We start from the raw sequence: 12714 nt of genomic DNA on the forward strand, positions 1-12714 counted from the left end.
AGCTGTACCTTGATTTCCAGCACAGGGGCAATTTCCGGCAGTAAAAATACTTTCTGCCTCACCAAGTCCCTTAGCATATGTCCATACATGTTGTCGAGGGTTTCCAACGGTTATGGATACGCCATCTACATAAATGTTATTAATGCCTTTTTGCATAGAAACAATATTACTGGCAAATCCATCTGGTCCTCCTTTTTGGTAACCTCTTGCCATGCCACAAATCTTATGGTAGCTTACTCCAGACACAGAGAATACTGTTGGGTAGCAGCCAGCAGCATCATTTGATGAACTACACACATCAATGCTAGGATATACAGGGTCAGCAGGAGTAGTGATCTTAGTCCATCCGGTAGGACATTCATCTCCTGAGCTGGTATTAAAGTTGGCTACTGTCATCCAACCTCCCTTGTGACCACCACACTCTAGTTCCATATCACAGTAGACTTGGTGTGTACCAGTGGCAGTTTGGATCCAGTAGCCACCTGATACTCCTCTGGTAGCCTTGTTGATCTGGTAGATATTATCACAAGATTTTCCAGAATTGGATTCCAACATTCCCAAGCTACTGCAGAATGTGGAGCAGGTTCTTTCCTGAGCTGCTACCAAGTGTCCTACCAGGGTAATTCCTATAGCACTGATTGATACCATCTTGCTTGTTGTTCCAGAACTACTTTAATATACCAGCAACAGTCTGCATTTTTATACCACCCAAAAAGGACGTTCTGTGGTGGCTGCAAAGTTCATGCAAGTGTACTATTAGTTTACTGCATTCCTGTACCAAGCTATTATAATGCTGGTCTTTATTATATCAACATGCTAACCATACATGGCTACGCAGTACACACAATTTATCAGTTGTTTGCTCAAGTCCATCATGCACATAGAAAAATTATATGTATTGAGAGACGAGAGTACATGTCCTAAAGTGTGTTTAATACTAATCCTTAAAGCAGAAGGACTTGAAGCTATTACTATATCTGAAACATGAAATATTATTGTTAAAAGCTTTGCTATATCCTACTGTACGAACTCAGGGTAAAATTTTTCATCACAGATACGTCAAAGATAATAAAGCCAAGAGACATTGAATGGCTATTGCAACCACAATTTGGTCTCTGATATCTTTCTAAAATAATATGATGTAGCTAAGCCATATTGCTACTCAAGTGAACTAGCTATACACCCACATGTCATACACAAAGAAGTTGAAATGACTTCAACAGAAATGTGATATAAAATGCATGGATGATAAGATGTGAACTTGTTGTATACATGTACGTACACATTGTAGGTCATTCAATATGGATGCAGTTTAAAGGATTTAGAACTATATACTGTGCTTAAACACATTTATACTTCTTCATTGTAATATTACAACTTTGGTGTAACTTTCCATAAAAATCTATTCTACTATACGTAGCAAACCAAGGTACATTAAGGTGGATTTAGCATGAGACATTTTATGCATTTGGGGTAAATCCTTCCCATTCCCTCTAAGTTAATACATACAGTAGCTTGATTTCATGTACAGAGAGATTTAATACTACATGCAATACCAGCTATATATGTATATATTTCTATTGCACCAGTGGCTGGAAAGTGTTATGGGGGGGGGGGGGTAGCTATCTTCTTTACACACCTTTGAAAAAATACTTTACAAACCTCCCTTAAAAGACTCAATTATTAGTTTGGACATCATTATTGGTTGGTGCTTTTTGTGATAGCCTCTGTCATTATCTAAATGTAGCTTTGAAGGACTATTATAGGTTTGTAAAGCATTCATGACAGTTCCCCACTATCACCTATTGATCAAACTATCATCTTGTGGCATTCAAAACAACAAAATGAGACCAGAGTCGGAGCAAAGAATTTTAAAGTGGTCAGGTTGACATTTAGCTGTTACTTTCCACTGTGTGCATTGTAGGACAAAGCTGACAGAGTACTCACATTGTTTGTAGTGTTGTTCCAGTATCAGCTAGTTATTACAGTTCTAGTTCCAGTTTTGGAACCATAATCTTTAAAATTACAGTTCTAGTTCTAGTTCTGGAACCATAACCTTTAGAATTACAGTTCTAGTTCCAGTTCTGGAACCATAATCTTTAGAATTACGGAGTGAGACATTCTCATCTTATTCAATGGATTGAGCCTCACTTGGAAGAGATACTGCTTTCGATGAGGAAAGTGATGAGCCAGATTTTGTGATCTCCTCTAACAAAATTGTCCTACATCCTGGTGAAAATGTCCTCCAACTCTCTGGAGAGGTACTGTACACACAGCCTATCAAACATACAGTTAAACCTGTGTCAAAACTCTATTTCATGCTATATTGTTTTGGATTTTCCTTAGCCAGTAACATCTGGCGAATACTATGGTAGGAAACTCACATTGAAAGTTAGACAGCTTTCTTTCATCACTATGGTAACCGGTGCCCATTGGAATAAAGGTGTCCCAGTACTGCTAACCAGTGGACATCTCATTTGATCTAGAACCTACTTTAGGAGGTGGTTGTATTTTAACATGTTCATTCGTTATGTAATTTTGTTGTAGACTTCTATGTTGGAGTAAAGCAAAAGTGTAAGATAACAATTTCGACTGGTCGAGAAGACATCATTCCACAAGATGGTGTACTGAGACTTTCCTGCAATACAGGAATCAAGTTTGTTCCAAAGCCAGATTCTGAAGAACACTTGTCAGAATTAAATCTGACACTTCCTACAGTAGATAAGTGTTCTGACTGGTCAAAATACGTGACAGTGTACTCTCCATCTGTGTACAAGGAGCCCAAGTTATTATTAGTGGGTGAAGATGATAATTTTGTGTTTCCTGTTGCTTCAAAACCAACTGCTTGGAATCACGAGGTGTGCAACATGTGGTTGATCTTGTGTGTGCACTCACTCCATACTCATGCAATGTTAGTATCTGAACATCCCCACAATGACACAGAAACAATTATTATTATTAGAGCAAAACACTTCAAACTAAACTATGAGTAGCGACACTCATGTACCATCAAATAGTCATGTCCTCAAAGAAAAGTCAAATCTCAATACTTCAGTAGTAATACCAAGTGCAGTGGAACCTCAGCTATCCAGACCTCACTTATCTGGATTCCTGGTTAACCAACCCATGGAAATGATTGCTCTATTAAGAGTAGTGACTGTTCTATTAAGGTAGTCAAAATACAAAAATATCTACCAATATTCTTTATGCTATTTTAAACTTATTTATGCACAGTTTCAGAGATATGTAACTTTTCAGACTTATGGACTACCCCTGGTCCCAAGGGGTTCGGATAACACTGTATTTTAATGCTATATTGAGAACGACACAATGTGTGTCATCACTATCTAGCTAAGAATTGCTACTTCTTGTGGATGTGATGAACAGTGCTGATCACTCTTTTGTACATATTCATACATCATAGTCCAACTTTTTAATGGTGATATATAGCAAGTGCAAAATCCTTACATATGTATGTACCATGAAGCAGAAAGTAAATCTAGCAGAAAAAATGAAGCTGTAGCTGATTCTGAAAGACAATGTATAGTCAAAGTTTATTGTAAAAGTGCACAATTATTATTTTTTTCTTAACAGTATACGTACAATGTAAGCATACATACTGACATAAATAATTCACATTACAATGACCTCTTATTGATGTGTAGGTGGTGATCCATTGTCAATGGCTGATGCCCATCCACGTGGCAACTTTATCTGTGACTTCTCCAGAACCACTGAGTGTGAACCATCAGATTTACTGTACACCTGACAGGTAGGTTGTATGCTAATATTGGTTGTGCTATTGTTGTGATGCCCAATTACATACACAGTACATTCAGGACAGCTTCACTATTAATTGTGTTGTTGTAGGTCGTTTCTTCAGTTCTCAGTTACTAGTCACTGGCCACAAGGTGTGAAGCTTTGTGAAGAGCAGCTCTCTATTCCAAATGGTGCCTCTTCAGAAGCAATACAAGTCCCAGTACCTGAAGTAGGTGTACTGTAAAATGTAGTGTATGCACTTAAAATTTCTTCATAGATTTTGTCAAACGAAGAAAATTTTTCATATTTATGGGAGATACAAAGATTAGGTGTGCATGGTGTTTCTCCTTACACACATGTACTTATTCTGTTGTACATTAATAAGACCATAGTGCTAATTTGTTCCCTTGTAGATTTAACCGTTAATGAGCCACTAAACAGTAAATGTTCCTTTGATCTCAGTAGTCAGCTGATCATGGATAATGACATGGTACAGTGGTGTTGTGTTAGCACAGTGAGTAACAGGTCTTGTTTTGTTATAGGGACAATTGTCTGTCAATCACAGCTATCCTTTCACACTTCCTGCAGTGTCGGTATGTGAAATAACGTGTTCCCATGATTGTGTAATTCTATATGTACTTGTGTTTCATGGATGGTAGTTTTAAGTGCAAAGTGCTGCACACATTTATTTTATATGTCAAGAAGCTGGTGTGGTTACAAGATGGTATGTACCTATGCTACTTGAGATACAACAACATAGCAGATTATAACAGTTGGCCATTGTACATTCTCCAGCCATTTAATTTGTAGATTACCTACTGGACTTAGAAAAAGGATCAGGGCTGTACCAATACCGATATCATATCGATATCGGTACCGATATTACAAGTATCAGTATCGGTCAATTGCAAGTCTATAGTACAGATACTTCACTTGAGTAGTATAAATACTAGTGATAGTACTATAAGTACTACCTCCTTTGTAGACAAGTGGTAAGATACTGGATTACAGTGTGAGTAGCCCTGGGTTCAATTCTCCAAGTGGTCATACTTTTTTTAAAGGGTTTTTTGTACCACATATTTGTAATACATTTTTGTTGTATGATACTACTCTGACATTATACTGACCATAAACAGAGAAGTTTGGTTTGTGAACATTGTTTAGTAAATTCATCACAGCCATAGTAATTACGCTATGTAATCTTACTATGCTATATCTCACAATAATACATATTGGTTGCAATTATTAAGTATCGGCTGAATATTTAATATTGGTTTATAAGAAAACCTGTATCAGAAATAGACAATAAATATCGGATACCGGTATCGGCTGTAAAATGTGGTATCGGTACAGCCTTAAAAAGGATGCCAACCATTATTTATTGGCAAAGATTGATATACTCTAATAGAACATTCCGCCACTCTTATAGAGCAGTACATCACAGAGCTTGTTAAGAGTGCACCTAAAAAACTTATGCCATCAATTAAGGGATCGAACTTTTCAGTTTAGGCACTGTGTAACTTATCACTGCATGTGGCATCCCTTATGACGCTGTCTTCATTAGAATTATACTTCAGTATTACAGTGCATGTGTGGTGCACAATTCAGCTTTAAATACAGTATTTAGGCTGCTGAAATAGCTTTGTGCATCAAACAGCTATCAATTGCGATCTCAAATCCCTAGAGGCATGCCCTCAACTTGGCATGCTACATGTGATATTCATGCAATGTCAGATCAGCTTTCACCCTGATCTGACATTAATGAATGACATCAATACTGGAATTACCACTTTACCTGTATATCACACACAGGCCTTGTACTGCATAGAATGTACAGTGGAGTCAGTTTCTGGTTGAGGTGTGACAGAGAACAACTTGTGCCAGTTAAAGGTTGTCGTCAGATGTTGTTCACCATTGGGAACTGACTGTCCCAACAAGTTCCACTATTCCATCCTACATGACTCATACTGGCATGTGCTCTATAGAGGGTGTGAGTGGAACAGCTTTAGTGGAGAACTCCAGAACAGTCCACATTAATGTTGATGTTGTGTCTCAAATGTATGGAGAATTGCCTCTTCCCATAGTCGATATCACAGAACATTCTAGACAACGTCCTTCATTTAAGGGAAGCAGACAAGAGGATGTGTTTGTACCTGTGGACAAGTCACTGGTGTATAACTCATCTCGTGGAATGAGAGTGTGTGTTTATAGTGAATCATGACAACTTCTCTGATAGGACTACAATATAAACTATGTACTGTATATTATTATTATATCACATGTAATAATCATGATATTATGTACGTATTTGCCTGATTACTAGATTGCAAAACTATTGGTACAAAATTTCATTTGGCTGTGTTACTATAAGCACAGCCTTTGAAATGCAAAACAATTCCACGAGTACTAAAACAATTGCATGAGTACTTACACTTATCCTGTAAAATTTTTAATGGGAAATATTTCAATTCCTGCACATTGTATGTATTGCATGATATACCTTGCTTCACCCTCTTTAGGGGAACTGGCCACACAACTATGGTACAGGAACGTTTATAAACCACAACAGTATAGTATGACAAGAACCCTTGTCACTACTCCTAGCACTATACTGTGAAACAATCATCCTCATCCACATTTCACTCCACCATCTTAATTTCATTATTCTGCGTTGTTACACATGTGCGTCTATTTTGATGCTCAGAATATTGAACTTTGTTTTGCTGCACAGAAATTGTCTTAAAAATGAAGTTCACCTATAATGTCTCTTGCCTAGGTTCAGCAGAAACAGATGTGTGCATGAGGTGATAATTGAATTATAATTACTGGATAGGCAACTTACGTTGATTTGTCCAGGTAACCAGCCTGAACAAAGTTTACACACACACACATACATACAAAACAATCTAAGTTACATATAATTGTTTAAGTTTGATACAAATGATTCTATAGGAAATTTGATTCGATGATTCTGACGAGGAGATTGTTCCAATCACAGATTGTACAAGGAATCTGTGGATGTGGAAGTAAAATTAAATGTAGTGCATATCATAGGATCTCCTAGCAATAGTGGTGTAATAGGATGGAAACTTTAGAGCAGTAAGGTTGCAAAGGTTTATAAAAAGTTTGAACTTTCCTAAATAGATCAGTAGGTCTGCAATGAAAATGGTTGCCTCATGCCTGTCTGACCTCAAATCCAATCACCATACTATCTCTTTAGCCTGATGTGAAGTTGTTCTGAGAAAGACAGGTTAGATAAGCATTGTTCCTATCCATTGTTGTCATTAAATAAATGCCAAGTATTGCATGTTAACTACTTTTAGATTTTGGCCTCATCAATTAGTTTAAAAGTTGTTTCTTTTCCAGCCAAAAAGTGCATGATGAGGCTCTGGCCTTTGTCTATACTAAGTGCCTCTAAAATAATTACCATTACACTAGTTTTGACTTTGTTCCTCTTTATCACTCTTTGTAGCTGCTTTGAAAACATTGCTTACAGTTTATCCTTAATTAATAAGTTCAAGTGATAAAGTTTACGAGTTAAACAGTGGTACATTTAAATCACAAATCATACCTGCTAGAGGGTCCTGATAGAACAGCTCTAGTAAATTCAGAAGTTCCTTCACTTCTGTATAGAATCTCTCAAAGGTGCTTCTTGAAGACCAATTTGCCATCTTGAGAATCTCAGCAACAGGAACTCTTTTAGCTTGAACTCATGAAGAACTGACACTCCTGGTGGAATGGGCTGTACTGCTCAGTATCAATGCTTGCCTTTCTCAAGCTGTGTTTAATCCAGTGACCCAAAGTTCCTGGGTGAGCTCTTCTAAATGGCCTCTTTGAAGTCAAGAATACTGGCTTGGGTGAAGTTATTGAAGCTGCTTGTTCTGATGTTCTGGAGAGATATAATTGAAGGGAAGTAACTGGACATATGTCAGTATCCTCAGGCAAAGAAGAATAGTGTACTATCCTAGGGGGACCTGGGGTACAAGTGTTAGTCAGCCGAACTACTGTAAATTGGGCCCCAGTGGGTGTCCATCTCAAATGATCCCTATCTAGGGCTGCCAGCCTGCTTGCATTAGCTAGTGCCATTAACGTTGCCACCTTCCTGCCCAGCTCCAAGGTTGAGAGGGCAGCTTCTAAGGTATTCGACAACTACAGCTACATCCCATGACACATTAAGGCGAGAAGGTGGTGGCCTGGCATTGAACATGCCCTTTAGTAACCTAGACACTAAAGGATGGCTTCCCACATTAACGTTATCTAATTGTGGGTGGGAGATCGAGGTTGAAACTGTAGAACGTAATGTATTAAGTGAGGGCCGCACCCTTTTTCACAGCTTGGCTGCTTTTGTATAGACATGTTTGTTTGGGGAAAGAAATGGTATACTCATCCTTATTACCATTTTATACAAATGCTCATATTTTAGAATCACAGACACTACAAACCTGCCTCACGTATCTCCTTAAATGAAGGACAATAAACATAAAGTAAATGCACAAACATTTCTTTCTCATTAAGTCCATGCAATCACAGAATGAATACCAGAATTTATCTTTATATATACCACTTTAGCGTGGGCGTTCAAAGGCGCCGCTCGGTGTTTAACACGCATATTGCCCGGGAAATATCATGGGAAAGCGGTTTGCCAATGACTTTGATACCCAGCCAGTTCAAAGAATCGATGCGCTTTGACTCGTTATATTGAGCGACATAGAGCTTTGTATTGTGGGACTCGGTTTTGTAGAGGTTGCTAAGCTTAGTACATAGGCTAAGATAGAGTTGTTGGTTGTTACTAAAGGATAATGAAGGCACAAAATAATTGTTTGGGCGATTGTGGATGCTTATTTCTACCCACCGCGTATCAGCCTTTGAACAGACCACGGAACAGCAAAGCTACTACTGCTACGTTGAAATAGGTTAGTAACTTACAGTTCTAAGTACTTAACTTAATATAATAACTTACTTACTGTCCCAATAGCGAAGTTAGTTGGCTTAACTTTGTACAAAAATGATAACAATATAAACTCCATCCCACAATCGCAAGTTTTCTAACATTGTGTGTTAAAGCATAGTAACGTATTAATGACGTTTTAACGTATGGATAACGTTTTGATGGCTATTAGCCCACGCTATTAAAACCACAATCGATCTTCAGATGCTACTGTATAAAACAAATGAGATGAGTTCTCATTAGTTCTTTCACCTATTAGGTGAGTGCGCCCCAAGTGATATATATCACTTGTACCATGGCTGCTTGGGATTTTGCTGACATATACACCCGCAGCCCTCGGGCCTGTGGCCCTCGTGCTTTGGGTGTATATATCAGCAAAATCCCTCGCAGCCATGGTATAACTATTACGAATGCATCAGATTGTCTACTCTACTGCTTACAATACCCCGTTCCATTCTAAGTCGTCTACAAAGGATTTATCCAAAGGGATTGTCCAATTTGATTGCCTGGGCCAACTTTGGGGCTCTTCTCTAGGCTTGTGCCAATTATGCCGGCATAATTTCGAGCATATTGATAGGCTAGCAAAATTAGCATCAAGCACTATGCCAGCATAATAGGACAATCTTTCAAGAATTTTAATTAAAACGCGCAATGCGCACGCCAAAAATACTGCACAACATGAGCACACTGCCATTATCACCGCATTTTATATCAAAAGCCTTGCTGGTTATTCATACTTTATGGAAATAGTCTAAGATCGAGACACTCTAATAGAGCAGTCGCTCCAATACAGCAGTTAGAAAATGCAGATATACTCTAATAAAATAGTCAGCTCTGGAGCATATAATCTTGATTTTGAAAGTATAATTTTGAGCATAATCACATAGTGGTTTAATTTGCCATACATTAGTCTCAATAGTAGGAGTGCAATTAATCCCAAATCGCATGGCGTTGTTTCTGTAATTGCACTGTAAAGTAGCCAATAAAATGGCAGAATACCAGAAGCCTTTTAAGTGCAATAAGAAAGTGATATAATGAACAGCCAATCAAAAAAGCTGACAATAGAAGCCTTTTAAGTGCAACATATGTAGACATTTTGAGTAACCAATCAGAATTGCTGACACGTGAAGCCTTTTAAGTGCAACAACAAATGATGTAATACAAAGAAGGATGATGCAATCACCTGGTAGAAGTTAATGGCTACATAGAACTGGATAGATGTGTACTACAAACCACGAAGGGTGGTCACTATGTGATTAGTAGGCAATCACACGCATTTTCGTGCAATTATGGAACAATTGTACTCGTAACAGCCACAATTGCACGAGGCTTCGAATTTTGACTGTTACTCAGCTCGTACAATTATTCCCTAATTGCACTCAAATGAGTGTGATTACCTATACTAATAGGCTGGATTTTTGAGAATAAGCAATTTTCAAAGCATAATTAGCTCAAGCCTACTCTTCTCCCCTCATCGGACACCTTGCTCGCGATGCTGCATACTTACATTATTATATGGTTACCAAAGCACCCAAGTGTCATGATGTAATAATAGTTGTACGCATGCGCTATTGTAATTGTACGTGTTGATACCGACGTTTTCAAGTCCGTTGTCCTATGTATTTTGGCGCATGTGCTTAGCAGTGCAAAGGAAATGGCAGATTCAAGTGAGATCAGGTAACTGTGTGTGCCCTATTATGGTGGAGGATTGTAAATGTGATAAAACTATTACTCACTGTGTTGTTGGGACTCCTTTATCACCAGCGAATGGCCCTTCGGTTAGTAGGTTTTTAGCGCATGTGCAATTATAATAGGACAACGGACTTGAAAACCCCGGTATACCAGTATTGTTTTATGATATGGTGATAAGTGTGTGCTATTGAACTAAGTGTAGAGTCATTCTATATAATCTAACGTTACTACATTTGGTGACGAGGATGGCTACTTCAGTTGGAAAGATAGACTCCTTCAACCCTACAAATGGTGAAGTGTGGACACATTACGTCGAGCGTTTGGAATACTACTTCCTCGCCAATGGAATCACGGCGGCTGATAAGAAGAGCTGTACTGATCAGCGTTATGGGGTCAGATGCTTACAGACTACTTCGAATCCTCATATCCCCAAGCAAGCCACCCGAGACTATCATTTGCTCAGATCGTGGAAGTCTTAAAGGACCACTACAACCCACAGCCTTCAGAAATCATGCAGAGGTTTCATTTCAACTCAAGAACTCCTTCTTTCCTTTTACAATAAAATTATGGAACCAACTAGATTATCATATTATCCAAGTTCCATCTCTTGATTTATTTAACAATTATATAAATTTGTAAATAAGTAGCTAACTACATATGTACGAATATACTCATGATTGAGTTTGTACATTAACAAATATATATATATATATAAGAACGCGAAAGTCCGGTGAAAAAGTGGCAACTTACTTTAGTAGCAGAGCTACGTGGCATAGCAGCCAGTTAATCCGATTTTGAACCCGCAGTGATCACGATCTTCTGGAACAACAGGCACTAGTAAACCTTGTTATTACTGTGGGAAATCCAATCATAAGGCTACGGCATGCTATTATAAAGAAGCTGTTTGTAATAAATGTAAGAAGAAAGGACACATAGCCAAGATCTGTCGAAGCAAGCTACCAACGAAGTTAGCTCATACTTCAGGAAAGCAACCAGCTAAACCTACTCATTTTGTTGACCATGATATAGATGAACAAGAGCAACCAAGTGAGTACAATCCAATGTTTACTGTTAATACTTGCAACAACACCAATGAATTAAATAATTTTTCACTGTTACCATGACAATTAATGGTCACTCAGTTGGCATGCAAATTGACACTGGGGCAGCTGTTTCAGTTATGTCAGTGGTCACTTATGAACAGCTGTGGCCACAAGGAAATGGCCCTACCCTGAAACCTACCAATGCTGAGCTTACCACTTAACAATGCCAGCTGCCATTGGTCATTGTTGATACACCAGGGCCTACCTTATTAGGGAAAAATTGGCTTTCACAAATTCAACTTGACTGGCCAGCAATAAGTAACCAAGTGCTATCGCTACAGGACAAAACTCTCTGCACTGTCTTGAATCAGTTCCAAGAAGTTTTTCACAATAAACTAGGCACCTTTACAGGCCCCAAAGTCAAACTAGCTGTAGATCCACAAGTGCCACCCAAATTTTACAAAACCCGATCTTTGCCGTATGCAATACATGATAAAGTAGAACAGGAATTTAAAAACTTACAAGCAGCAGGCATTATAGAACCAATCTCGTTTTCTGAATGGGCTGCACCTGTGGTACCAGTACTGAAACGTGACAAACAAAGCATCTGCTTGTGTGGCAACTATCGTTTAACCGTTAACCAAGCTGTACTGTTGGATCAGTTTCCCAATCCAAAAATTGAGAACCTCTTAGCTAAACTGTCTGGCGGAAAATATTTCAGTTCTCTAGATATGAGCCAGGCATATCAACAGTTGCCATTAGATGATGAATCTAAGAAGTTAGTGGTAATCAACACTCACAAAGATCTGTTTGCTTACAATCGCTTGCCTATTGGGGTTTCTTCGGCCCCCGGAATTTTCCAGCAAACAATTGAGAACTTGCTTCAAAATATTCCTAATGTGTTGATCTACCTCGATGACATCTTGGTGGCAGGCAAAACTCCCGAAGAACATTGCCGTATTCTAGCTGAAGTTCTGTCTAGATTGCTTAAAGCTGGCTTAAGATTAAAGAAAGATAAATGTACTTTCATGACGACATCAGTGCAATATCTTGGTTATCAAATTGATGCTCATGGTATTCACCCAACAGAAGCTAAGGTTAGAGCCATTAAGGAAGCCTGTACACCAAAAATGTGTCTGAATTGAAAGCTTACCTTGGCATCCTAACGTATTACGGTAAATTTTTACCTAACCTTTCAACATTGCTGGCACTCCTTTATTCCTTGCTTCAAAAGAACAAAACTTGTTCATGGACTAACACACAAGAACAGGC

General features: G+C 38.4%; 2 protein-coding genes and 1 long non-coding RNA gene across 5 annotated transcripts in view; 2 read left to right on the forward strand and 1 right to left on the reverse strand.

The window, feature by feature from the left end:
- The window catches only part of LOC136267435 (uncharacterized), a 185184-nt gene that overhangs the window by 74724 nt on the left and 97746 nt on the right, over window positions 1–12714 (forward strand). The window lies entirely within an intron of this gene.
- Window positions 2377–5985, forward strand: LOC136267228 (uncharacterized). 2 transcript variants are annotated; one of them, XM_066062316.1, is made up of 8 exons: window positions 2377–2501; window positions 2548–2858; window positions 3666–3772; window positions 3871–3988; window positions 4037–4088; window positions 4173–4249; window positions 4302–4352; window positions 5572–5985. In XM_066062316.1, exons 3-8 carry the CDS (start codon window positions 3690–3692, stop codon window positions 5614–5616), a joined length of 426 nt encoding a protein of 141 aa, XP_065918388.1. In that variant the 5' UTR covers window positions 2377–2501; window positions 2548–2858; window positions 3666–3689; the 3' UTR covers window positions 5617–5985. The 2 variants fall into 2 exon arrangements, with proteins under 2 accessions (XP_065918388.1, XP_065918387.1); XM_066062315.1 differs by lacking the exon at window positions 5572–5985 and having other exon boundaries at window positions 4302–4419.
- Window positions 3573–8805, reverse strand: LOC136267229 (uncharacterized). Its single transcript, XR_010706592.1, has 3 exons — window positions 8720–8805; window positions 7331–7648; window positions 3573–5912 (listed from the first exon to the last, which is right to left on the reverse strand). It is a non-coding gene; the product is annotated as an uncharacterized lncRNA (long non-coding RNA).

The sequence above is a fragment of the Dysidea avara genome, chromosome 9 (assembly GCF_963678975.1).
Source record: "Dysidea avara chromosome 9, odDysAvar1.4, whole genome shotgun sequence".
Lineage (NCBI taxonomy): Eukaryota > Metazoa > Porifera > Demospongiae > Dictyoceratida > Dysideidae > Dysidea > Dysidea avara.